The following is a 24,932-nucleotide window of genomic DNA, read 5'->3' as shown; positions in this document are numbered from 1 at the left end:
TAGAATTTTTATAAAAATGAATTGTGATGTCCATTTGGTCCAAAGTTATGAAAAAAAAAATTGTAGAAAAATTCGTGAAATTGGTAAAATGTTGCACTAAAATTTTGGCAGGAAAAATTACAGCGCTCACAGGGTTAATAATGCACTCTAATTTGTCCTACAGTTTTATAAGGTTTTTATGTGCCTCATGTATACAATAAAAAGTCCTATCATCCTGTCACTTTTTGTTTATATGGTACATCGTCAGTCAACGTTTACCAGTTGTGAACCACTTTGCATTTATCTCTTACCTGTCATTTGACATTTTAAATATTTGCAAGTTCAGAGTGGTTATTACAGCCACATACTATTAGACAGTTGGTCTAATCCAGTGGTTTAGTTAGTTGGTTTGTCTTGTGGTCGGATGTTTGCCAGAAATCCCTAACAAGTGAAAAAAAAATGTAAACATACGAAAACGGAACAGACTCCATTGGAATATAAGTATTCTTCAGTGTTATTCAGAGTGCTATGTAGATTATTTGTTCACTGTTAGCTTTTCAAGTGTTCAGCTCTGCATGGAACATGAACACACAAATCTGAGAATACAGATATTTTGTATGGCGTAGTTCTGCATGTATGTTTATGACTTTGTGCAGAGAATTCCAATCAACCGTGAAAATACTGGACCCCTGTAATTGTACCCTTCAGCACTACAATATCTTGCAGCAAATGGACTCAAATGTCTATGTACTGTGTTTATTGCAAAGTATGTAGGTTGGCACCTGTCTGTTGAATGTCGGCAGCTCAGACAGGGCTGTTTACTGTTTCAGCAATAAAGTTTGCATCCTGATATCAACAAATAATTCATCTTGAAACTGCAGGAACAGGACTGTTCTAGAGTTTCCTTGCCACAAAATTCTTAGATTCCTCCTCCGTCATCAACTTCCAATATAGAACAGGCAAATAAGGTAATGAATTGTTATAATATGCATGTATGAGAAAACTGAAGGATACCAATTTCCACCAATGGAAAATGTTTGAGGACATTGGCATGAAATATCAAACTTTTATTTGACATGCTGGTTCATAGATATCACCCATATGTATTGTATGATACATGTTTTGTTTCCCAACGTATAAAAGTTGCTCCAAATATTGCCTCTTAGTGGTAAAGTTACAAAGATAAGGATAACCATAGACCTTCTTTTCTTGGGTCTATGGGATAAAAAGTACTGGTATAACATCATGTTTACAAATTATTAAATTAAGCTCTGCTTTTACAAATGCCTTACAGTTACAGTATAATATGTCTTTGCAGTACCAATTACTGAAACCTCCATTTCAAGGTTGTATGCACCTCGAAAGTGAAAGACGTAGACTTTTGCTCAAACTTTCCTTGAGGAATCTTTCAACCATTCACTTTCAAAATCAAGAATAAAAATTGGCGGTCACCGTGCAAATTTTGGAACTAGAGAAACAAATTACACAAGATTTACTGATATTTGAAATTCAAAATGGCCGCCATCCCTGTGTTTAACTCTATGAAGAAAAGTAAAATTTTCTAAGCTTGTGAAAAGTTTTCTTATACCAAGAGCTTTAAAATGAACCCCCACAAGTGGTATGTCAGAAAAGAATTGTAAAATTTTGAGAGTCTGAATATCTGTCCCCGCGGACAGACTGATTCTAAGTTGGTACCATATACAGTGTAGGGATTGCATTTATTAATAACACTGTGAACTACAAAGTAGTGTCAGGTGCTTTTTAGTAAATTTGAGTATTATCATTGTAATAGAACTTGCTTAACTCTGTGAGTTTCCTAGCATTGTTTTTGTGAAAATCAAAGATTTATTATTTTTCTCCTCAGAGTTCACATGGGGATAAAGGCCCTATTGAATACGAAGTACTGATAAACTTTAGGTAATTTGTTTTTATGATATCAAACTGCATGGCGACCCCTGACTTTAGTCTAGATTACAAAAGAGGATGGTTAATATTTTTTCTGGGAAATGTTAAGGTGTGAAAAACTGAATATTTTCTTCTTGTTTTTCTTCACCTTTAGTATTTTGTGAACTTTATATTTGTAGGTCAGCATTGTTGTGGTCAAACCTTGTAGCATCACTGTAAATGTTTATTTATGTCCCCATTCGACTAGGTCAACTTAGCGTGAGGAATGTGTGTGGGTGTTGAGTCAGGTTCCTGATACTGGGATTTTTCAGGTGCCCATTGTGTCAAAGTGAAAGCATTTCTACCTCTGACGTTACTAGTGTTATTAAAGTTCCAGACATCGTCAGCAGAGACCTGTAAATCACACAAAGCACCGTGGTCTGAGAAATTTAGATTGTGTAGGAGTAGATAGCACCATTGTACATTGTCATGATTGAAATTCCCAACCAAGTTGACCATAGGAAAGCTCTTTAAAAGCTATACACTCAGTGTGACAGTTTTCGGACGACCTCAGTTTTCGGACATTTAGTGACATGCTGTTAGTTACACTCACTTCGCTCCGTATCGATAGCGTTTTACAGGTCATGTGACCTCATATTAAGTCAGGTGACACTGTTGTCCCGTTTTCGATAGTTTTTTTGGTAGAAGCTATTGAGTTCGCTACGAGCGGCGGTCACAAATTGTCGTCTGATACCGCGTCAGTGATACTGTCAACATACTGCCGTCAGGTCAAAGTAACTGAAATTTTGACTAAAGTCCTTATTTAGCATTGAATTTTGAATGTGGGGGAGAATAATGATTTTGAAAATATTCTTTCCATTGTTCGCTACGATTGCATGTTGTTTTAACGAAAACTGCGCAGTTGTTTCGAGAAAAAAGTACATTTAATGAACGTAAGAAGTGTACAAGTTTTCGGACAGACAATATTTAGCATGTGTAAACGTAGTAAGTGACTTATCGCGTAAAAACTTGACAGGTAAATAATTCCATACGATGAAATATACTCACTATTTTTATTAAATAATGCCTGTGTGATTCTAATACAAACAAAATATGCAATGGAAACAATTATAAGTAATACTCACTGAACAAACTTAGCGAAGGTAGCCACACCGTACGATACAAGGTGCCGAAAGCAACACACACAGAGACAGCCCGTGTCCGATATCTAAGCGCTATACACGTCGAAATATAGTCAGTAAAGTTGAGTCGTCCATGGATTAAACATAACTAATTATCATGACATATTCTTATATACAGTTTTCTAAACACATCGAAATTAAAAATCGGTGGTTTGAAGTTTCAAATTATCAATACTTAGCTCCTAATCACATTCCGAACACGACGTCCGATTTCTGGGATTGCAGTCCGATTACTACGCCATCGACATGGGGTCAAAACTTTGGCAAATTTGACCCCGATATACCACTCCCGTCGTGTCAACTGAGTTTGAGGATAACCACAATAAAGTTTTGAAAGGTATGGTAATAAGATTTCGTATTGCTGGTCATTTACGAAACGACTTTGGGCGAAATTCACCACCCTGTCCGGAAACTGTCACACTGAGCTATATTAGATTTTGGCTTAAATAAATATAGGAAATTGTTTTAAAATACAAAATGTAACTTTGATGTTTCACTCGCAAAACTGTGTCCTCTGTGAAGACGAATGTAGTTCAAATGATATTTTGAGTCAGACTATAGGTAATTGAAGGAAATTTTGTGCAAGACACAAAAAAAGTTGTTTAATTTTGTGTTCAGCCTGAAAAATGTGGTCAATTTGTGCCTCCTGCCTTCTAATGCTCTCTTTCAAATTTTTGAGAGTAACAGAAAATTTGACATATTCATCACAAGCATTTTGGCGGGAAAACTAGGGGTGAAAAGTTAAATGGGTCGAAGTTTACTACAAGATGTTGCCCGGCATAACTCGGTTTATGAAAGGGCATTTCACCGTCTGTTTTATGAAAAATGAGATCTGGCAAGCTAATTGGAAATTGTAAATATTGAAGCATATGTCTTGGTAGTGTGTGGCACTATAACTGTAGAGGTTTTGCTTAGCTGAACAGTATGTAGGTATACATGTAGGTTAGTGAGTTCAAATAAAGGTTTCTGTGACAACATTTTTCAAGCGTACCTTCCGTGTGATCTTTGGCATATAAAGGATCAAAGCAAGGTTGCCGCGTAACGCATTTCAAATAAGTTATCAGATGTTTTGCTTGTCCGATATAAGTTTTTGAAAACAAAAAAGTCAGGTGGAGAAGGGAAATGAAATGCTATGAAATGTTATATGTGGTTGTTGTCCAGAACGATGTGAAGTGTAGCGGTCAAAAACAATTTCTGACTCGCCGGATGAAAAGAATAAATGAAGCATACTGGTTTATCTATCTTGTTGGTAATATTGCAAAGGTCTCATGTAATCATAACATGTGGGATGAACAGATGATTCTTGGTTTTGAGGTCTTTGTCCAAAATCTCTCCCGTATCCATGATGGTGAAAGAGAATTACCATATTTTGTTCCTCTTTCAATTTTAATCTCGCAAATCATGAGATCATTTTGTGGAGTTTTATTTGTCAGTCTGACTTGGTAATTGACATCCAAGGCCTTTTGTTATATGCATAAATTACATAAAGGGAGCACTGATTACAATTTTGCGACATTATCAGGGTATATTTGACTGCCTACGTTATCAGGGTATGCTGTCATTTTGGAACAGACTAATTATCCAGCAATATCACATGACAGCTGGACAAACAGTAACGTCAGTCAAACTGGATGTCCATTGGTATAGTTTGAACCTGCATAGATCTCTGTATGTTACTCCAGTATTTGTAATACCTACATGAATTATGATCTTTTTCTGCTGAAAGACAGCAACCTCAGCAGTCTAGACTACCAAACGGTCAGCATGTATGGCTTGACAGCAAATTGTGACAATGTACTGCCATATGGTCACTGTTAACCCAATGAGTTGGTAATCTGATGGAAAAATGTCATTCACCAAGTCAAAAAGATCGGCTGCTGAAAGTCAGCCCGTTTGAGTATGTTTGTTTGTGTTTGTATACTCACATAATTCATCACATATTGCTTTCAGTGTGTCAGTGATGCATGCTGAAAAATGCTGTCCCTGTTAGATGTATGTGTCCTCATCTGTAAGGGTGTCGACACCACGATAACAGGTTTCAGCATTACAGTTGGAACAGGGTGAACAACCCCTGAACAACAGAAGAGTTATGTGCAAAAGTTCTCACAAATTATAAAAGGAATGTAATACACTAAACCTGTTTGATCCAATGGCTGAATAGCGATATTGGGAACATGACACACACAGTAGAAGAAAAAGTTCGCTGTGTCAGTATCATCTACCAATTAGAACAGTGATTTATGGCAGCAGATGCCTGATTACAAAGTAATCAACTATTTGTATCAAATTTTTGAAAAAATTATGGTCATGTTACCATTCCCGATCCTTCAGTGATGGCCGTAATTATTGCTTCTTGCCAAACAGAAAACGCTGATGTCACTCTGACGTCATTGCCTGATTACTTTACCAACTATAGGAGCAAAAAACTCTTCCTCCGGCAAACATCAAATTTTTTGCAGAGAATCATCTTTTCTTGATGGAATAATGCTGGAAAAAAGGGGAAAAGGATTTTGTTACAAGTAATCTTTGATGTTCCTACAGGCACATCAGCTCCCAAACTAGCTTTCATACAGTGTAGCTTCATCCACACCCTGTCGATACCAATTATCCCATAGAGTGGAACCATAATGATGTTTGTGTGTGCAGTTAAGGGCTGATATGCACATACATGTAATACAGCTACTTAGTTTTAAGCTTTTGGCGTTTGACTCTCTGAGATGGCCAGTTTCCAACAATATTAGTCCATTCAGTCTGTCCGTACAACAACCACTCTTCAACCTTCTAGTAGTCAGCATTTCTGCTGATCTCTCCCTCTGGACCCTGAGAATGGAAAATAAATCAATATCATAGCCACTACAGTGTTTGAATAGCTTATCAAAATATCTTTTTGATATCACTACCAGTGAAAGAATTGCATATAGCATGTATTGAAAGTTGAAATATGTATTCAGCGTCTGTAAATACCCAGAAGTGGCCTTTTGTATTGTAGAAGATATAGTGTCGCAACATTTGGACAGTATAGCCAGAGTCAACAAAACTTTATTAACGTCGGTGACTAGTGTAGTGTATGTTCCTTTCTCAAATTTGACTCCTGGATATGGTTTTGGACACCCATTTTTTTTCTCATGACAATGCAGAATGTTAGGCTTTTGCTGCTAAATACTGCAGTTGTATGTTAGCATGTTGGTCATTTACTCTTTCCATGTACATAATGCTTAAAAGAAAAGTCATGAATCAGGAAGGTTGACATTTATGAGAAAGATGGGTGGCCTTTTTAATTGATGGTAACTTGAGCAGTCAGAGATATTGGAAAATAAACCAGTACACATTGACCCACTTCTCCAGGTCAGTGAGATCAGCCTTTGTCAATCAAGCTGGTCAGAAAGAAAAAGCTATTCTGAGAATGAAGTCAATCAAAATATGACATCTCTGACCCCCAGGTGTTGATGACTGTGTTATTTGCATAAATTTGCATAGAATGCATGAATTTTCCTGTAATTATTATTGTTCTTTGTAATCGCTGGGATGTTTGGCATTGTTTCCAAATTTTGGTCAAACCATAGATTTACCCATTTCCCAGACTTGCCGAAACTCTGACTGCACATTTCCCAACTGTAGCTATATATCATTTTATATTAGGAATTATGTTTTAAAAATAAGCATTTACAAGTACGGTATGTGATATCTGTACAAAAACTGTGATGACTAGGCATGTTTCAGTCAGTTGACCTGAAGAAATGACTGGTATTTACGAATAAAAGGGTTAGTGCATGTGTACAAATAGCTGGCAAAATCTCCGCAGTACAAATGGAGGATGGCAGATAAAATTTGTATATAAATACTGAAGAGAACTTTAATGGTTTCCCACATGCTTTTCTACCATCAGTGGTTTAAGGGGCGTGGCACTTGGAACAGACTGGGGCCATCAGGCATGGGATAAAATATAATGTTGTAACTTTGCTTACCCATGTTACCACAGAGTATTGGTGTTCATGGCAAATTTGAAAACACGACATGCGAGTTCTGGTTGTTCGTTTTATGTCAGACACTTGCCAAATTGATCTGCTATTCACAACTTTCAACCGACTATTTTACAGCAAACCTTTGGAAACATTTTCTTGCTAGCGAATATCTATGAATTACTCTTATCGCTTAGCTACCTGTCAACCACAGTCTGTTGTCTATTCAAAAAGGTTTCGAACAGCCCCGACATAAAAAAATCACATTTTTCCTTCTTAACCTGGTCAAAAAATAGACTTGCAATAAGGCAATGCTTAGCTGTTATACTGGCATACAAATCATGAATGCAAATTTAAAATTAACTCAAGATTTCACTCTGCTATTAGTCTCCACAAGGCCAACATCATCCTATAAAAAAAACCCAAATGGCAGAGGTGACACTCTAAAGCAAACATGGTGACTTTTATAACATCACGATATTACCATTTATCCAAAGTTCTCAAATTCCAAAGAAATAGGGAATAGAGCATCCACATTGGAATGTAAGTGTTTGATACAAAACTGTTCTTAAGAAAGAGCCCGCATGTCATCCGTTCAACAGAAGGAAATTGCAAAATAAACACTTCACCAGAGGCCACATGTTCGAACACAAGGCTCCGGAAGACAAAGTTCAAAGTTCAAACCACAAAGGTCACAAGGTCAAACAACAATTCAAAAGACATGCAGTAGAATAAAGGATAGCATGTGTACAAGCAGCTGTACATATGAATATTGGGCCAAAATTACTCCAGTTATTTGTCAACTAAACTTGAAAATGCCATTTTGATTGACTAAGGTGAAAAATAGGGCTGTGTTTTAAGTGACTGTTAATATACTTGCAGACAGCTGAACTGTCAAGCAATAGTAATTTTCATTGTTCAAAGCAAAGTTAACATTGCATTCAGCTAAATTTCAAGGTTCAATTAGAGTGACAGTCAACCGTGTATAGGCTACCTTCTCTTCAGGAAATATGCAAATTTTGGTTTCTACTTCTTCATAAAGGCAAATAACAGACGTAGACAATGTTTCACTATTACTGCTCAATGGAAAGTGCACACTCTTTAAGTGTTGGGGGGAATGTCAAAAATTGATGATTTTTAGGAATCCATACTTTAAATGAAAATAATGTATGGTTTTCAAGGTAAAGATGCAGTGAGAAAGTGTCTTAGTATGGAGGTGTCCTTAATAGACAGGTGACATTCTATTCAAAATGGTCTGTGAACTGTGCACAAATTATGAAAGTTAGTGAAAGCCTTTTGACCTTATTGCTCATGTTCAATAATCTATTAAGGAGGAATGATTCAAGTGCATCTAAACAGGGATGTAAGGGGTTGAAATTGGAAGTGGAGAAATCTCTCGGTGTGAACCCTTTGTCTGGTCATGTTGATACAGCATGAACACTCCATGTTGTGGTCAGGCCTAGAAAATGAAAAGGTCAGAGGTCAACAGCTCCCTTGTGGTTGTTGGTAATTTGCTCTTCAGAGGATGTGGTGACCTCAGCTGCCTCTTTGCTATTCCTGATGAGGTACATAAAATGGAGTTCATAGCAATCGGTTGGGCCTCTTTGTTGCCATATCCAAACTATTTAATACTCTGCATTGTAAATTTTGTGTGATCTGAATATGTAACAAAACACAGCCGAATACAATTTACACTTTCCATGTAAAGGGCACACATCATAAATTTAATTGTATTCTATTTCTCACATTTTTGACATCATTTGTTCCTGAGATCAGGACAGGATTTTACAGCCACCTGAAAACACTCTATAAAGAATGATTGGGTGACTACTGCTTGAGATATTTGTATTCAATCAATTTTGCTAATTTTCAAAGTAAAGAAAAGGAATCTAAGGAAATTACAATTAGTGTCTACCAATAATTACAAATGAAAGCTGTCTGATTGGCTGGTTCCTCACTTCCCCATCACCACAAAGAAATTAGATCAACTTTTTCATGTGTAAAATTGAAAAGATGATAAAGCAAAAAGATTGATATCTGTCTTTATGTTCATTAACTCTACAGTCTGACTCATTTTTAGCTGGTCATTGGAAACACAATTTAAGAAGGTGAACCATTCAAAAATGTGTTAATTATGCAAGCTTCTGTCCTCCAATGTTGAAAATACAGTGACATATGAACTGGGCAGGATCGACGTAAATTTGTCAGCTGTAATGGGAGGGAGAAAGGGGATTGTAGCGGTAAAATTGAAAAATCAATTTTGCCGTCAAATGTTCAGGATGACCCTGTTTTATGGGATATCTTTGTATTCATCATATTATTTATTTTCATCATGTACATACAATTCCTTTCAGTAAGTTACTCAGGCAAATGAAGCAATGTCAAGATCAGTGTGAAGTGATGGCCCCTCAAGGTCTAGAACCCTGCTGGCAGTCTCCTAGGAACAGCCATCCCTAACTCCTTTCTTATTGTGATTTGACCGTAGTATTTTTCAGTGGGGTAGCTGAACCTTTGAATTGAACCATTGATGAAAGAGTGTTAGTTGTTAACAGCAAGCAGCCTGTAATTTGAGTTTAAGTGACCAGAAAAGAGAAATGAAGCAGTTTACAGGTGTAATAAAATGGTCTCCTATGGATACTGTTGGTGCTGGCAGACAAAATTGGTTAGGACGTGATTTTATCAGATTGTGACTTTCATTGTTGTTCAACGCTGAATTTTCCTGCTGCTGTGCAAACACAAAGACTGGCATTGATGGAAACCATGATAAAAAAACAAGACGAGATCAAAGTTCCTGATAATATTTTAATCTAGGCTGCTTTTGGATTTTAAATTGACATATCTTACTGTAACAACCAGGACCAATGTTCCTTGACTGGATGAAAATGGCAGAAATTCTGTGATGTCCTGTCATCAGTTCCATGTGTGTTGTATTAGCTTCAAAATTTGATTTTTCCATAATTTTTGTCTTAAATATCAACCACAGTTTCTTGTTAAACTTGCCAGAGCTTGTTGGAATACCAACTATTGAGCTTGTCAACACAGCATCTATACAAGTATATATGCACCATTATTGTGTACAACTCATCCGGACCATAATTCACTTGTCAACAATAACAATGCAGTCTTTGCATGTACAGGCTGAGTTGACAAGCTACATGCTAGATATCTCAAAAAATCATCAAATGTTACAACTACTGGCCCTGTAGCTCCTGGATAGTCTTTTGTGAAGCTGTATAACAACGTATTCAGTTCAAAGGTGAATGGAGATTTCATCATCAGATGGCCGACAAATTGCAGTCTTCTTTTAAGTTCAGTCTACTTATTGTTTGCTTGCAGCATTGGTGTACTTCATATTGGTACATTGTATTTTTCAAACATTTCCATTTTTAAGTCCATTTTGTAAGTGTCATTTGTCGTGTGTTTGACCAGTTATGCTTCTGTCTAGTTGCATTTGATGTCAAGGTGTGTTGTTACAGCGGCTAGTGCCCTTACATGTAAAAGTAGTCTACTGAAATTTGAAGCATGTTGCTGTAATGATCACACAAGTTAAGCAAGCTGTAAAGTATGATTGTTTGGAAGTGGTATACCAGTTGGTATTATATGAGCATAATTTTAGATGAGTTTGGCTGTAGCCAGTGAGAAAAACTGCCTTTCACCAGATTGTAGGTAGGTAACAGAAATAAATGCAGTTTTGTTTCATCAGTTTATTTGCTCACGGTGTGAACACGTGAGCATATGTCGCAGCGATGTCTGTCTGTCTGTCTGTCTGTCTGTCTGTCTGTCTGTCTGTCTGTCTGTCTGTCTGTTGGTCCATTTTCTCAAAACGGCTGAACGTATTTCAGTCAAATTTGGTAGACATCTTCAGAATTCAAATGGCTAGAACTGAAAAGGTTTTGGTGGGCGTGGCTTGGATATTAATGAAGTTATGAAAGTTTTAATTTTTCTGTTACGCCGCGTATGACAAGTGAAAACAATCGACTGTTTGAGGGCGCTGTGAAATGTGCTTGTCCAGGTTGGCTACAGCTGGATAGCACTGGTTTCAACCACGGTCCCTCCGTGTTTCAACCTCGTATTGAACATTAAAATATGATATTTTATTACTCATTCAACTCACTATTCAAGATAAAATATCGTTTAGCAAATTAGCTTTATCCTTGGTAATTGATTGTTTCCCTCGCTGCTCGATCGCCAGAAATGAGTACATACGTTCTTAGCCCTGCGTACGATGCTGTGTGTTCCGCTACAGCTAATAGCCCCGCTCACCACAGCCCTGCAAAGACCCGTACGTAGAGTTGGTGACTTCAAATCCATTTTTTGACTTGACGTAAAAAGCCAAATTACTGCCGAAATTCAGCGTTCTTGGGCCCAAGTCGTATCCCTGCCTACCTCAGCTACTCGATCGCTTCCAAAAATGCCAGTCTTTTATTCTTTTTTCGTAAATAACCGTCGATGTCGGCAACTCTCTCGCTAGCCCTGCGTACGTACGCAGTGTACGCTGTGCATTCCCTGTGTGCGTTCCTAACACACAGCGTACACTGCGTACGTACGCAGGGCTAGCGAGAGAGTTGCCGACATCGACGGTTATTTACGAAAAAAGAATAAAAGACTGGCATTTTGGAAGCGATCGAGTAGCTGAGGTAGGCAGGGATACGACTTGGGCCCAAGAACGCTGAATTTCGGCAGTAATTTGGCTTTTTACGTCAAGTCAAAAATGGATTTGAAGTCACCAATTCTACGTACGGGTCTTTGCAGGGCTGTGGTGAGCGGGGCTATTAGCTGCAGCGGAACACACAGCATCGTACGCAGGGCTAATACGTTCTCTACCTAGCCTCATGGCATGGAAGTGCTGATGAATAATAACTTTGGGTCAAAGGTATTGAAGTGTCCAATCAGGTTCGTGCACAGAGTCCAAGGCCATGACCTACTTCATGTACTTCTGCACTGTTTTGATTTTGCTTCGCCAAGAAACGTATTCGTCATTGTCCATAGAAGTATGTTTGCTCTCCTTTGAGGTTGTTTGTGAAACAAATTCCGGGATAGGCCTTGGAATGCATACGATCGGCATCGCGGCAGTGCATGTAGCTAGCCCTACGAGTATGGCGAGAGTGTCCGGCTTTGGCTACGCCGCCTCCCACCTCCGGTAGGCGGCGTAGCCCCCGGCGTAGCCAAAGCCGGACACTGTCGCCATACTCGTAGGGCTATGCATGTAGCGTACCATGCTTGTGTAACTGCCGAGCTCAACGTGCATTCACGGTTGATACTCGTGTACAATCATGATGTGTTCAATTCTGATGAAGATTCATAAGTCTTACTTTTGCAGTCTTTTTTCCGTACGATAATCCCGACAATACGTGTTACTGTTAGACGAGGTGGCCATTTTATGATAAGTTTCAATACTGCACAGCTACATAGCGTCACTATCGTGTGATCGAGGTACAGCGTTGTTGAACGGGATACAGAAACTCTGCAGAGGGAGAAACGATCGTTGACATGAACAGTCAATGTACTTCAGCACGTAGTCCGCAGATAGCGGATCGAGAAAATAAACGTGTCCCAGTAAATAACGGAATATTTATGTACATTAACTCGATATTAATCAAATTTCCAGCTCATCGCAAAAAAATGTATTGCAAAGATTAATTTGTCACTGACAAATACTGCACTGTATGGAAAAAACAGTCTGTAGAATTCTTGACCGCGGACATCCGGGAACTGGCGGATTTTTACGTCATTTTTGCGTCACACTGCCGAGAGAACAAAATATTGAAGTGTGGATTTTTCAACATTTACAGCAGTATTCAAAGTTTCAACATCATGTCAATGATAAACACTAAGTTCTGTACTTTGTCACATAATTTCTGCATTGTTCATTGTCCTGTGAAGTCAAATCCCATTTCACCTCACTCGCGTGCGTGAGGTGAAAGTGACGTCTACCACTCTCCGCGGTCAAGAATAGTTCAACTTCAAGTGGTATTACCCGAGACAAACACTTGTGTTGTCAATTTTGATTTCATTTCATAAACTTCATACTTCATCGAGTATCGTGTATTTCAGCCTTTGTGAAGCCATTTTATTGATATTTTCAATTTTTGTCTTGGCTTTGTTGTGGAACATGTTGAATCGTCTCCGTGGATATGTAGGCAAAAGTGTGACGGGGTCGAAGTGACTTGGGTACCTGGGGCCGACCAAAACCAGTGTGTCAAAGCGGACAGCGGCCGGGATGACGTGTTCCCCAAGCGAGCTACCTTCAGAAGTCTGTTTCATCGCAAAAAACGTCAACTTTTAAAACCCGTCATTTATTTACTGATGTTATTCTCAGCATCACAAACATATACGCCTCTGCTATGTATCACAGCAAATAGTTATATTTGAGCGCCCCGTAAATGGGATCCTCGTTTTTTTTGCGAACCCGGAAGTGTGTCTTGCTCAATGCATTTCCTACCCATAGCGAGGGAAACTGCCCGCGTTCCCATGCTCCCATGCACCCTTTTTCAATGCCAGTGCAACGCCATCTGTGCAAAATTTGTGGTGGTATGCTCCCGTGTGATGGAAAACCTCTCTTATTCTAACAATGACGTAGTTGACTTTGGACTTCGATTTCGTAAATGTGATGTCCATGCAGTGAGTTTGGGTTGGCGCGCTTATAATGCAATCTTCGCCCGCCTGCGGTCCGATATCCCGCATTTATTAGCGATATTTATCTGTTTTGACTTGACCAAAGTTGGCAAAACTTGCTATGTACATTAAAGATACTATGATACAAGATTATTGAAAGTCATTTGACATTTTTTTCAGCCAATTCCCAATATGCATATTTAATGAACCTTCCAAATTAGGGATATATACTGGCATTTACTTGATAAAATTTGGCGAAACATGCTGTGTACATTGATCATTATACCAGGTTATAACAGTATTGAAAGTCATTTTGCATTTTCATGTCAGCTAATTCATAATTTGCATAAATAGCTAACAAGCTTTCACGGTTTGGCATATAGAGCTTGAAGGACTTGACCAAAGGTAATTACACATGCTATATTGTGATACAATGACAGTACTCAAAGAAATTAATTATTTTTATTTCAGCTAATTACATATTTGAATACTTAATGACCTTTAGAATTGATCTGTGGTGAAATTCATTGTGTTGATCATAACACTTTAAATGTAGCAAAGCATGTAGCAAAGGTTCAAACTTGCACATAAATGCAATATTATGAAACACGTGAGCATTTTCAGTTCATATCTGGTTTGACAAAGATGCTCAGTTCACAAAAGCAAAGTTTTCTTGGTCAAGTGCAGGTGCAGGTTTGTTAAGATGACAGAAATAAACAAGTTACAAAAGCAAAGTTTTCAAGGCCAAGCGCAGAGGCAGGTTTGCCTGGTTGTTTGCAAGGATGCAGTGAAGTGTTTGGAATTATTATCAGTGTTTTTGTTAACATGGGTCATTGCTAAAAAGTCAGAGACGTACAAGGAATTTACTGTATACTTCAAATGCAACTTACTAAGAGATGACCTATCTTTGAAATCAAATTAAAACACACAAGCCTCAATTCTTTGACCAGTAGAAAGAAGAAGAAAAAAGCTTGTATTGATTTCATCAGGTCCTATAATAGTTATTGATAGCTACTTTGGTGGAGGCTGTGCAATGAATGAAAGAATGTTTGAGCTCAGGTTGGTTTGTTATTGATTCTAGCACAAGTAAAATGCTGGCAGTCGTTGTGAATGAACTGTTGAATTATAAAATGCACTGTGCTGGTAAATATTTGCATTTTTGGGGCTTCCATTTGGAAATGTCTCGTTTTATTGCTGTGCAGGCAGGGTTTTTTTAGTGAAGTTTGTTCATGGTGGTGGTAAGTTTAAGTTTTATTCATGTTTCTCAGTCAAATACTACCATTATTTCACCAAATTCTTCACATTGTTTGCCCCATATGCAAGTTAATCCGCCGGACAACACAGTCCTGAATTGTATTGGTGTTGAGTCTGTCACAGTTCAATTTTTAAGCACCGGCCAACATCAGACTTTGGACAGGTTCTAGTCTTGTTGGTCCAAAGCAGCCTCTCCCAGTATCATGATGGCTTCCACATCGATTGAACAAACATGAGTGCTAACGTGAATGATGTCGAAAATGTGATTAAAGCAGTTTTAACCGTTTCTGTCAAAAACTGAGATACAATACTAGTGATTTGAATCATTGTCAACCAGTCTGCCACCCTACTTTAACCAAACAACTGACCAAAATCTACCATGGATGAACTCAAAGTGAAAAACCTGATTGGCTTGCAAGAAAACCAAAAAAATTCCCCCCCCCCCCCCCCCAGTTGCTTTCACAGAATAATTGCTTCAACAGTCAATCTCACTTCATCTTTTTTTTAAATTGAGTTTCATTATGACTGTATAGCACGCCAGTCATGTGGAGAGATTAATTATTGATGTAATTACAATTATGTAAGCTATCAATTGAGAAAAAATGGGCATTTGGAGTCCTTGCATCCAAGGTCACCTGTCTCTTTATTTTTTTTTAATTACATCATTTAAATTAATCTTTTCTCAGAACTAATTCATTACCGCTGTTTGCTCAATTGAATTTTTGTCAATTTGTGATTGTGGAGAGTATTTCAACCGCTAATTAGGTTTTCATGTGGTAATTTGCGATTGTATGTATGTGTAGCTAATTAGATTTGAAGCAACCGGTGGCAGAGTAGAAACGTGTCTGAGGAAAGCAAATCTGTTCATAGTTTGGTGGTAGCTTGGACTATATACACATGCATACAGTGGTCTGCAAGCCATACCTGGCAGTGCAGCAATTGTTCAGGGATCAGTGATGTATGTATTTAACAGGTCTCACAGAGCTTTTGAAATGACAGTTCACACAGACCCAATCAAATATCCAGGTGGACTCAACTTGAGTCCACCAAATGTGGGAAATTTCAGTCGTCAAAGGTTGAACCTTTTATGACTGAAATTGCCAACATTTTTGCAAGATTTTTCAGAGCAAAGTTCTCAATATTACCATTTAAACATAAATCATTATTGTTATTATTGTAATATGACTTTTGTTTATGACTAGTGTTTGGGAGGATGGAAATGTTTCTAATGTTCCCTGAAGTGATTGTATTCATATGTGGTGAGGAACTCCCCCCCCCCTTCCAGTATGACTGAGCAACCCTAGCAAAATATACCTGGGTAGGTAACACCCACAAGAAAAACACTGGGTAAGGACTGCTAATTTTGTTGTCATGGAGATGGCTATTCAGGCGAACAGGCATGGTTATCTTGATCAAATGTAATAATAAAAACTGGTGGCAGAAAAGACTTGACTCAACAATGGCCGCTGACATTCCACTCAAGAGAAAAATAAATAAATAAAATTTACTCTCATTGGTAACACTATTACAGTTGTTCTTTAGCTGTTTTAATTCCTCAACTTTTGGTTTCACTTGATTGATAAATAGAAATACGGTATTCAATAAATTTGTAAAAATATACCAAGTTGAATCACAAAAACACTGCAAATAAGCTCCCGGAAAAATGAAAAGTTATCCTGAATTTAAAAAAGGTATTGGAATGTGGTTTCCATGTAAACTTCCATTCTTTCAACAGAATCATTTGATCTATGATACGGTGACCTTGTTTTGTGTTGACCTCTGTCACAGAACTGGACAACATTCTGCAGTGTGTTCCTGTGGAAAGAATGCTAAACCAACTTTCCCATGTCCAGTACTTCTAAAGTATGTCTTTTAATTAGAACAAATGGTGTCTTACTTGCAAAAAGGCCGCCCCCATACTTCATGAATTATGGACATCAATTTCTTTTCGGGGCAAGGATTATTAGGATGTCATTAGAGAGATTGGAACTTTCACCTTGTCAAATGTCAAATCAAATTGTCCGTTGAAGGCTATCCAATTGTGTTTTAATGCCTTTGTATTGTATATGTTTACATATAACAGGTATGAGATCTACACTGTATTTCACCTTGATTTCATTGTCATACCTGTGGATAAAGTGAAAGCAAAAGACTTCAATCATGTTCAGTTGACTTTGTGTGTTTTTTCATGTAGCATTTTTTTCTTTCTTTTAATGTGAATTTTTTACACATTTTCCATCTCAAAAATATGTTTCATTGTGATAATATATTAGGAAAATAGGTATTATTTTACTGTATGACTCTCAATAATAAAACACTGAAATGATATCATCAACACAAATAACATCGTCGCCATGTGGTGTCTCGTTTCACCTATTTTAACGATAGTTAGCTTTCTCATCAAACCATACCAAAATTATTTACTGTTTGACTAAAACCAGAAAATCACATTTTGTTGTGGTACTTGTGAGTTATTACCAATTTATGTATGTGATATCCCTAGTGCACAGCACTTCATGAAAAACTCTTGTGTAAAATACATTCCAATAAGGATATAATCCCCGTGAAAAAAAAGCCTGAAGTGTCTGAGCGCAGCATTGCAGGCAGCCATATTGAGCACACATGTTCTTCTGGGCAGCCTGTACCCCTCAGGAACATTGGCATCTCGCTTCTGGAAATCAGCTGGCTGCCAAATGAATCAACAAGCCACAAGGATGGTATTTATGCCTTTGTTCATGTGTTTTCTGTCTTTCACACAATATCATTTTTTTCACATAAGTTATTTCAGACTATCGAAAAATGAAGGGCTGTGTTCCTATGTGATAAATGAGTTATTGTTGTGACTAGACATGCATACTTGATGAATACATTTTCACACTGAAATTAATCTACCTGCTACATTCATTAATGACTGATTAGAGTGGCACTTTAGTTCATAATTATGGTTGCATGTCACGTGTGTGATGATGTATGTTGATATTTGTCTGCGTGGTGCATGTTTGTCTGAGAAAGTTTATTACAAAAAATTATTTATTGTTTGTTTTGGATTTGTCTCATGGTTTAAAAATGTTAAAGCCTCTGTTTTTAAGAAACTTATATGTTGTTGCAGTGTTACATGTTAAAGGTTTGAGACATGATTGAATGGAAGTACAGTGAAATGAGTTCATTGATTTTCACAGAATGGTTATTGTGAATTGGTGTGTCAAGGCAAAGTCTACTGGAATGCTCATGGAGCCCAGATACATTGAGTAATAGCCCGAACTAAAACACTTAGGAAACTGGTTTTGAACCCATAAATTTATGTCTAACAAAATGATAATTACTGATTTGATAGGTTTTACCTTAGAAGGACCATATGCAGAAATGCTGATCGGTCTCACTGTAATTCTCAAAGCTTAATTTGCAATTTAACTGATACACAGAGTCCATCGATGCATCGTTGTCAGGGAAACTCACATTACCCCATTCTGGCGTAGTATTACAAATTCTCAATGATGCTTTTACTCTTTCATATATTTTGGCAAGTCTCAATTTGTATTCATGGCTGATATTATTTGATGGGAACCTCGGAGTCTTACAACAGCACCCGTATAGAAACCCAGTACATGAATAAGACTGAACACCAGCCATTTACTTGGGTACAAAAAATCCCATGTTTATGCGAAAAAGGAGAAGAAAGGTTTGAAATTAAATGGGCTTCAGCATGTCGAGACATGTGTGCCTCTCTGTTGAGAAACATGTTTTCTGCTGTATCTAGGGGGAAGTCTGGGGCGTAACCAAGGAAAGAACAAGAGGTTTGACTTTGGAAACAACAGGACATGTAAATCTTGCATGGCTTTGTCCAGGGTAGCCGTAGCTGTCCGTCCGTCCGTGAAGGGTTAAGGAATTGCTGTTTATTTTCATAGCAGGACGAAAGGCCCACATGCATGAACTACACTACATGCCTAGTCACAGTAAATCGCAACAACCCCACCCCCTGATTATCCAGAATATAGTTTTATATCTTTGCCATAACTGTTGAATGTGTACATTGGTCTGCATCAAAGTAAAATATCCAAAAGGATGTTGAGTGAAAATTTACCACTGACAACATGTCATTAAAGTTGGTATCTTCAATAGCAGGGCTTAGTTGCCAGGGTAGCAAGACAATTTTTTTGAATAGAAATCATGTTGGGGATTGGACTTGTGGAATTTCATAGCCTGTGGTAATGTTGGCCTTGCAAAGCCAAAAGAGCATAGATTTTGAAGAGGTCAATGAGGTGATGCAAATCCATGTACAGTCTTCCATGTATAATCTTTTCACACTATACAAGTCACGTGTTAGCACTTTCAAAGACGTTTGTGATTTTACTGCTTCCAAAGAAACAAAACTGCTGTCAAATATGCTCACAAGCATTCTGTTCATAATGAAATTCCATTTTTAAAAATCCCATTTTTTTCTGCACTTCTGAAAGATGTGATCTGCATTTACATGTACCTGTTGTGGTCAGCCATCTTGGATTTGGTCATCGTTTATATTCTTAAGTCTCTTTCTCCTTCCTTTATCATGGTGTTTCATGGTTACCATCTGTTAAAGATTAGACTGAAATATTACAGTAGATCAGATTTCTCCATACAGACTGATATAGTGAATATTTTCGTACCTCAGAGTATTAAATCCCTTTCTTACAGGGCCTGTCATCTCGAATACTTTATCCTGCCAAGTCAGTAATAGATAGTATTGAGCCAATGCTCATTTCCACCAAGTCAGTAATAGATAGTATTGAGCCAATGCTCATTTCCACGTATTAAGCATGTACAAGTATCACACTAGCACATAGTCAAGCAGTTTGAGACCCCTAAAACTCCAACTAAATATTGTATGTGTCACCAGACTTTGAAGATTATCATGTATAGAAATTCCTGAATTTTGCAGGATAATGGTCATTGAATGCCAGCTTATGGTTGCCATGATAATCAATGAAATTGCAACTGATTGGCAGGAACAGGGTTAAATTTTGACCCGTGAATTTTGCATTTTATATCCGATGTTTATTATGTATTTTATTCATTTATTGATTATTTATTTATTTATTCATTTGTTTGTGTATATGTTTGCTTGTTTCAGGTTGGTTTGATAGACACAAATGGCACACTAACAGACTACAACAAAGAACAGACTAACCCAAGAGGTAAGACTTTGACTTTTGCCCTTTAACCTTTCTACGGCTAATGGCAATGCAAAAGTCCCCATCTGTCATCATGGTTGAATTGTGATGATAATTCTTAATTTCACTTTGAGAAATGATATTACATGTGCATTTTTGAGCAGTAAGTTTATATTGTTTACATTAAATATGTATGATATTTTCATTGAGAGGGACTGTACCAGCAACATGTTGGCAGACTCTAATGTAATAAATGCTCTGACCAATGGCTGGAGGTTTATTACCATGTCGTCAGTTGAATATGAAATTTGTCTGACATATCCTGTTATATAGCGTCGGGGCAGACAGAATAACAGTCACCACTTCTAGGACTCTTTCCATGAAAACCTTTGGTGGAGTCTCTAAAATTCACTGTGGAGTGTAAGTTGTTGAAAAAAAATGGTTGTTATGGAGATTAGGTTATCCTTGAAAAGGATACCTTAATACAGCAGACTTACATTATCTGACTATTGTTATAAGTTTTCAAGACTTTGAGAGAAAAACAATTTCTACAAAGTCTGTCCTTCCAGGAACTAAACTTCAAACAGATCATAGCTGCCAAGCCTGTGCTCTAGTCTGACTGGTAGTTGAAGTCATCACAGCATGCGCTGGAATATTATTACCATCTATGTTTAAAATGAACTTATTACTAATAAAAGGTCAATACTGTAACTTGTGATAAGGTTCTCATACTTTTGGTTCTGTAAAGCAACTACATTGTATCACAAGTGAAGTATCCCATGATTCAGTTTGATTGGTCACACAGAAACCATACTTTGAAGCATGATAAATCTCTTCAGTACACAAATACAGGGCTTGAAATTAGCGGTAGTCCCGCATCCACAGAGTACCAACTTTTCCTTGGGGCTAGCAAAGTCCATGAAATGGTAGCCCACATGGCCTACCAAAGCCTGGGACATGAAATAAAGTAAGTACTCGGCAAGCCATGTCCGGACCATCTCTTTGGGATGATCTAAATGCAGTAAAACCCAGCTGAACACAGAAAGGCCAGACTATGACTTTGTTATTCAAATTACAAAGATGACCATGCGATGGAACTTTGCAACAAAGTTTCAATATCTCAACTGATGAACTTGGATGACAGGCACAGAAAATGATGGCCAATGAAAACATATTTTCATTGCATTTTGATCAAAATGTATCAATCACAAACTCCTGCCTACTACAGAAAGCCCATGGATCTGTTTTAGCCCTGCTGAGGTGGTGGTCATTACCATGACGACTATCAAACTTGACATGCAACTTTGAGAATGAAATGGGTTGTCAATACAATGATAGGTCACCAACTTTCTGACTGTCACTGTCGTCAATTATACCAGCTTCCTTCGCATATTTAAGGTGTGCAACTATTCACATCAAATGACTAACAAATTCACTTCATTGGCAGAATCTTGAAAACTAGCTTTTTCTTGTCTGGTTAATGAAAAAAAATCCCTAAACTAAAATATACATGGCCTACCAGCCATTGTCACTGGGCTACCAACTTCAGAAAATGGTAGCCCAAGTGGACTACCAGGGAAAAGTTAATTTTGAGCCCTGAAATACAATGGTGTGATTTTCAAATCAGTCAATAACTGTTGCAATGGTATCTTTCTGAATACAATATTTTAATATCTTGGAAAATATGCATTTGGGCTAGGAGAAGATTGAAATTTTTAAATAGGTCTGTACTCAGTCTGATAGTCTTGCAGATCATCTGAAATGTTTCGTTTCAAATAAGGAATCCTAGTGGCACCTGTATGGACCGAGCAAAGAACATCGATTTGTTTATTATGGCACTACAGGAGAAATCTGCACGTTACATGTAAACAGTGTCTCATGACTACTCAGTTGCTGATCACAAAATTTGTAGCAACCACAGAGACTTTTCAAACAATTGAATATACTGCTTGCCAGCAATAGTTCCAACTTTTTGGAACTCAATAATAGTGCACCAATAAATTAACGTTGGAATTACATTTGTTTTTGTGCAATGATGTCATTGTGTGCAAGTCACAGAGAATTGTGGGAAATATCACACACTGTACACAACACATTGCGTACAAAAACCAATTGAGTAGACAAGTGAATTCTTGTCCAGAGTAAAATTCAGTCATCACCTTAGACATCGGACATCACACTGTCACATACAAACTGTATTGCTGAATTGAAGACGAGGCATATCGACACGATTGTAAGAGGAGGACAAGAAATTCATTCTTGTAATTTACAAACTGAACTAAAATCATGGAACACACCTCAAAAATTACTGAAATTGAGGTTTGTAAATGCCATTGAAATGTTTGTGCAAGTGATACCATTACTTTGGAGATATTTTCAGAGTCATGTCCATTTCCTGTCGGCCTTTCACTTTCCTGTCGAAATTTTGAATGAAATTTTTCATATAGTTTCTGATGTTTACTTGTCTGTGGAATTGTGTTAGAAGTGAAAAACAGTTTTCCCTGTAAAAGTTCTCCTACCCTTTCACCACAATGGTTTTGCCCAAACTCAATGTCTTAGTCCGTGTGGACTTCTGTACAGGGAATTATGGGTAAACAGGTTTGTGGAACAGTGGTAGAACGAATAAAATGCAACTTGTCATAGATAGAAAAAATTGATTCAAATAGACATTAACCAAATGTTGATGAGGAAAAATTATCAATGATGAAATGAAAAAACATTGCACAAGTGTTGGGGATGAAAATTGGTGTCTTTATTGTAAATTCAATATTGACAATATGTTGGAACTTGATATTATTGTGTTCTGGCTCTGTTCAATAAATGGCCTGTGGACTAATCAACATGGATGTTAACAAGCCAAAAGTATAGAGCTGTTGTTGACTTGAATGCAGTGGAAACCAGTATACAAGGGACATGTACTTCCCATATGTGTGCTTTTTGTACAGTTGCAATAACAAGTATCTATAAGTTACACTTTGAATCCTTTTGTCACAGTAATATATCTGTGGATGGGACAAATAGTTCATGTAACAAACCAAATTTGTATCCCAAAATAGCATTATACTGTTTTTGAAAGTTACTTGTGTGGATGCAGTATCAACTTCAAACAGACTTTAAATGGTTTCTACCAAGCAAAATCAAAAAACAGCATTTTAGAATAAGTCTGACCTGCCAGCTTGTCATTTGTTCGAAGAAAAATCGTTTTTTCAGAAGATGAACAAAATTGATCAAACATAATACTATCATCAAATGCAGTACTTTTTCTCCAGGTTTGACTTTTTTCAAAAAACATAGGGGTGAAGGGTTGCTGCCTTACCTCCTCCTGGAATGCTTGTCATCAAAGATAGGGTCATGCTGTCCTGATGTTCTGGGGTCAAAAGGTCATGCAAGGTCATGCTGTTCTGGTGTGCTGAGGTCAAAGGGTCATGCAGAGCATCTTTCCATGTTCTGAAGCTCTCTTCTGACATTGGAAAATTGCACAATCTCTGCTTTGCCAACCATCCCAGATGAGTCTTTAACTTGCCTTTAGTCGACCTTTGTATCTTAATAACATCAACTTGGAAAAAAACAGGGTTAGAGTTCAATTTTGGTGTAATAAGCAAAAATCATATTCCAATGAGAAGTTTGTTTCCAGATGATTACATAGGAAAAATAGGAAAATTTCTTGAATATGTGACCAAATTAACATGGCGATGTCAATAATTTGAAACTACTCATCATGGCAACTTCTTGTTTTTTTTTAGATTTCAAAAAATGTCTTGTTTGGTATGAATTATTAACATAATCATAAAACTGTTTGCCTAAACGAGAACAAGTGTAAATGGTGAAGAAATTATGGCATGCACAGCAAAAAAATCATCCAGCTAGATTGTTATGCTACCCTCAAATTATTTCTTTTTGTCACAAAGTCCAGGGTTATTACACATTCATTGCCAACACATTTATTATTACACATTCATTGCCAACTCCACTTAAATTTTGAGTAGTATGTGTGTATGTCTTTTACTAGTCGTATAAGAAATAAACATTTGATAATTTCTATCGTGTTACTTATGTTTGGGTCATTGGTAATGATTGGGTGTCAACTATCACATGGCATGATGGTGGATGTTGGAAAATCAGTGTGTAGAAATATGTTGCCATCTTGTATTGACAAAATGAATACAATCCTGTTGCATTAAGCCAACGTATGCAAAGCAAACGCTTTAAATTTTGATTCAAATCAACTTGTCTCAAATGTGCTAAGATTTCTCATCCATCGTAATTTGCCTGATTCTTGCAGTTCTATGAAATGCGCAGTTTTCTTATTTTCCTCATCGTTGTGCAAATATTACTGTTGGCTGTATCACAAAAATGGGATGTTCGTCTGTCGTTTCGTTTTGAGACTCCATAAATTAATGGACAGCAACTACATGTTATCAGTTTTAGTGACGATATCGTCAGTGATCTTCAATTTTTTTTATTTACCACATAAGGAAATTTGTGAAACAGATTTGGAGATTTGATTTAAATCAGTGGGGAGTAAAAAACTGATTTTGATAATGATCTTGTCCAGTCAATCAAAGAGTGATTTTGATCGGTCGAAATATGGTAAGCCATAGGTAATTGATAAGTGCTGCCATGGAAACCATTCTGTGTTCCAATCGAAAAAGGACATTCTGCAGTTTGCCTGGTTAGCGGTATGAGATCACCTTTCCAAAAAAGTACATATACATGAGATTATTGTAAGTGTGTATGAAAGGAGCTTTTGAAAATACCCCAGAGATATTTTTCAAATCCAAGATTTCACAGTTTTCTGATTTGCAAAGGTATTTGTTTATCTGTCAGCGGAAGTCCAGGGGCTTCTTTGTTTTTCAATTCATGGCAGCACTCTGAAATAGAGTATCAAAAAT

At 37.3% G+C, this 24,932-nt stretch overlaps 1 protein-coding gene across 2 annotated transcripts in view; it reads left to right on the top strand.

Moving 5' to 3' along the window:
* LOC139119456 (transcription factor Dp-1-like) overlaps positions 1–24,932 on the top strand; it is a 55,232-nt gene that overhangs the window by 14,294 nt on the left and 16,006 nt on the right. Inside the window, exons 1-2 of one of the 2 annotated variants that reach the window (XM_070683277.1) lie at positions 17,531–17,610; positions 20,001–20,064. In XM_070683277.1, coding sequence (XP_070539378.1) covers positions 17,587–17,610; positions 20,001–20,064 — 88 coding nt within the window. In that variant the 5' untranslated portion in view covers positions 17,531–17,586. Of the gene's footprint in view, positions 1–17,530; positions 17,611–20,000; positions 20,065–24,932 lie in introns of those variants that run through there. The other variant, XM_070683276.1, reaches the window with a different exon arrangement.

The sequence above is a fragment of the Ptychodera flava genome, chromosome 19 (genome assembly GCF_041260155.1).
Source record: "Ptychodera flava strain L36383 chromosome 19, AS_Pfla_20210202, whole genome shotgun sequence".
Lineage (NCBI taxonomy): Eukaryota > Metazoa > Hemichordata > Enteropneusta > Ptychoderidae > Ptychodera > Ptychodera flava.
Note: the sequence above shows the minus strand (reverse complement) of the source record. Positions and strands in the feature narration are given on the sequence as shown.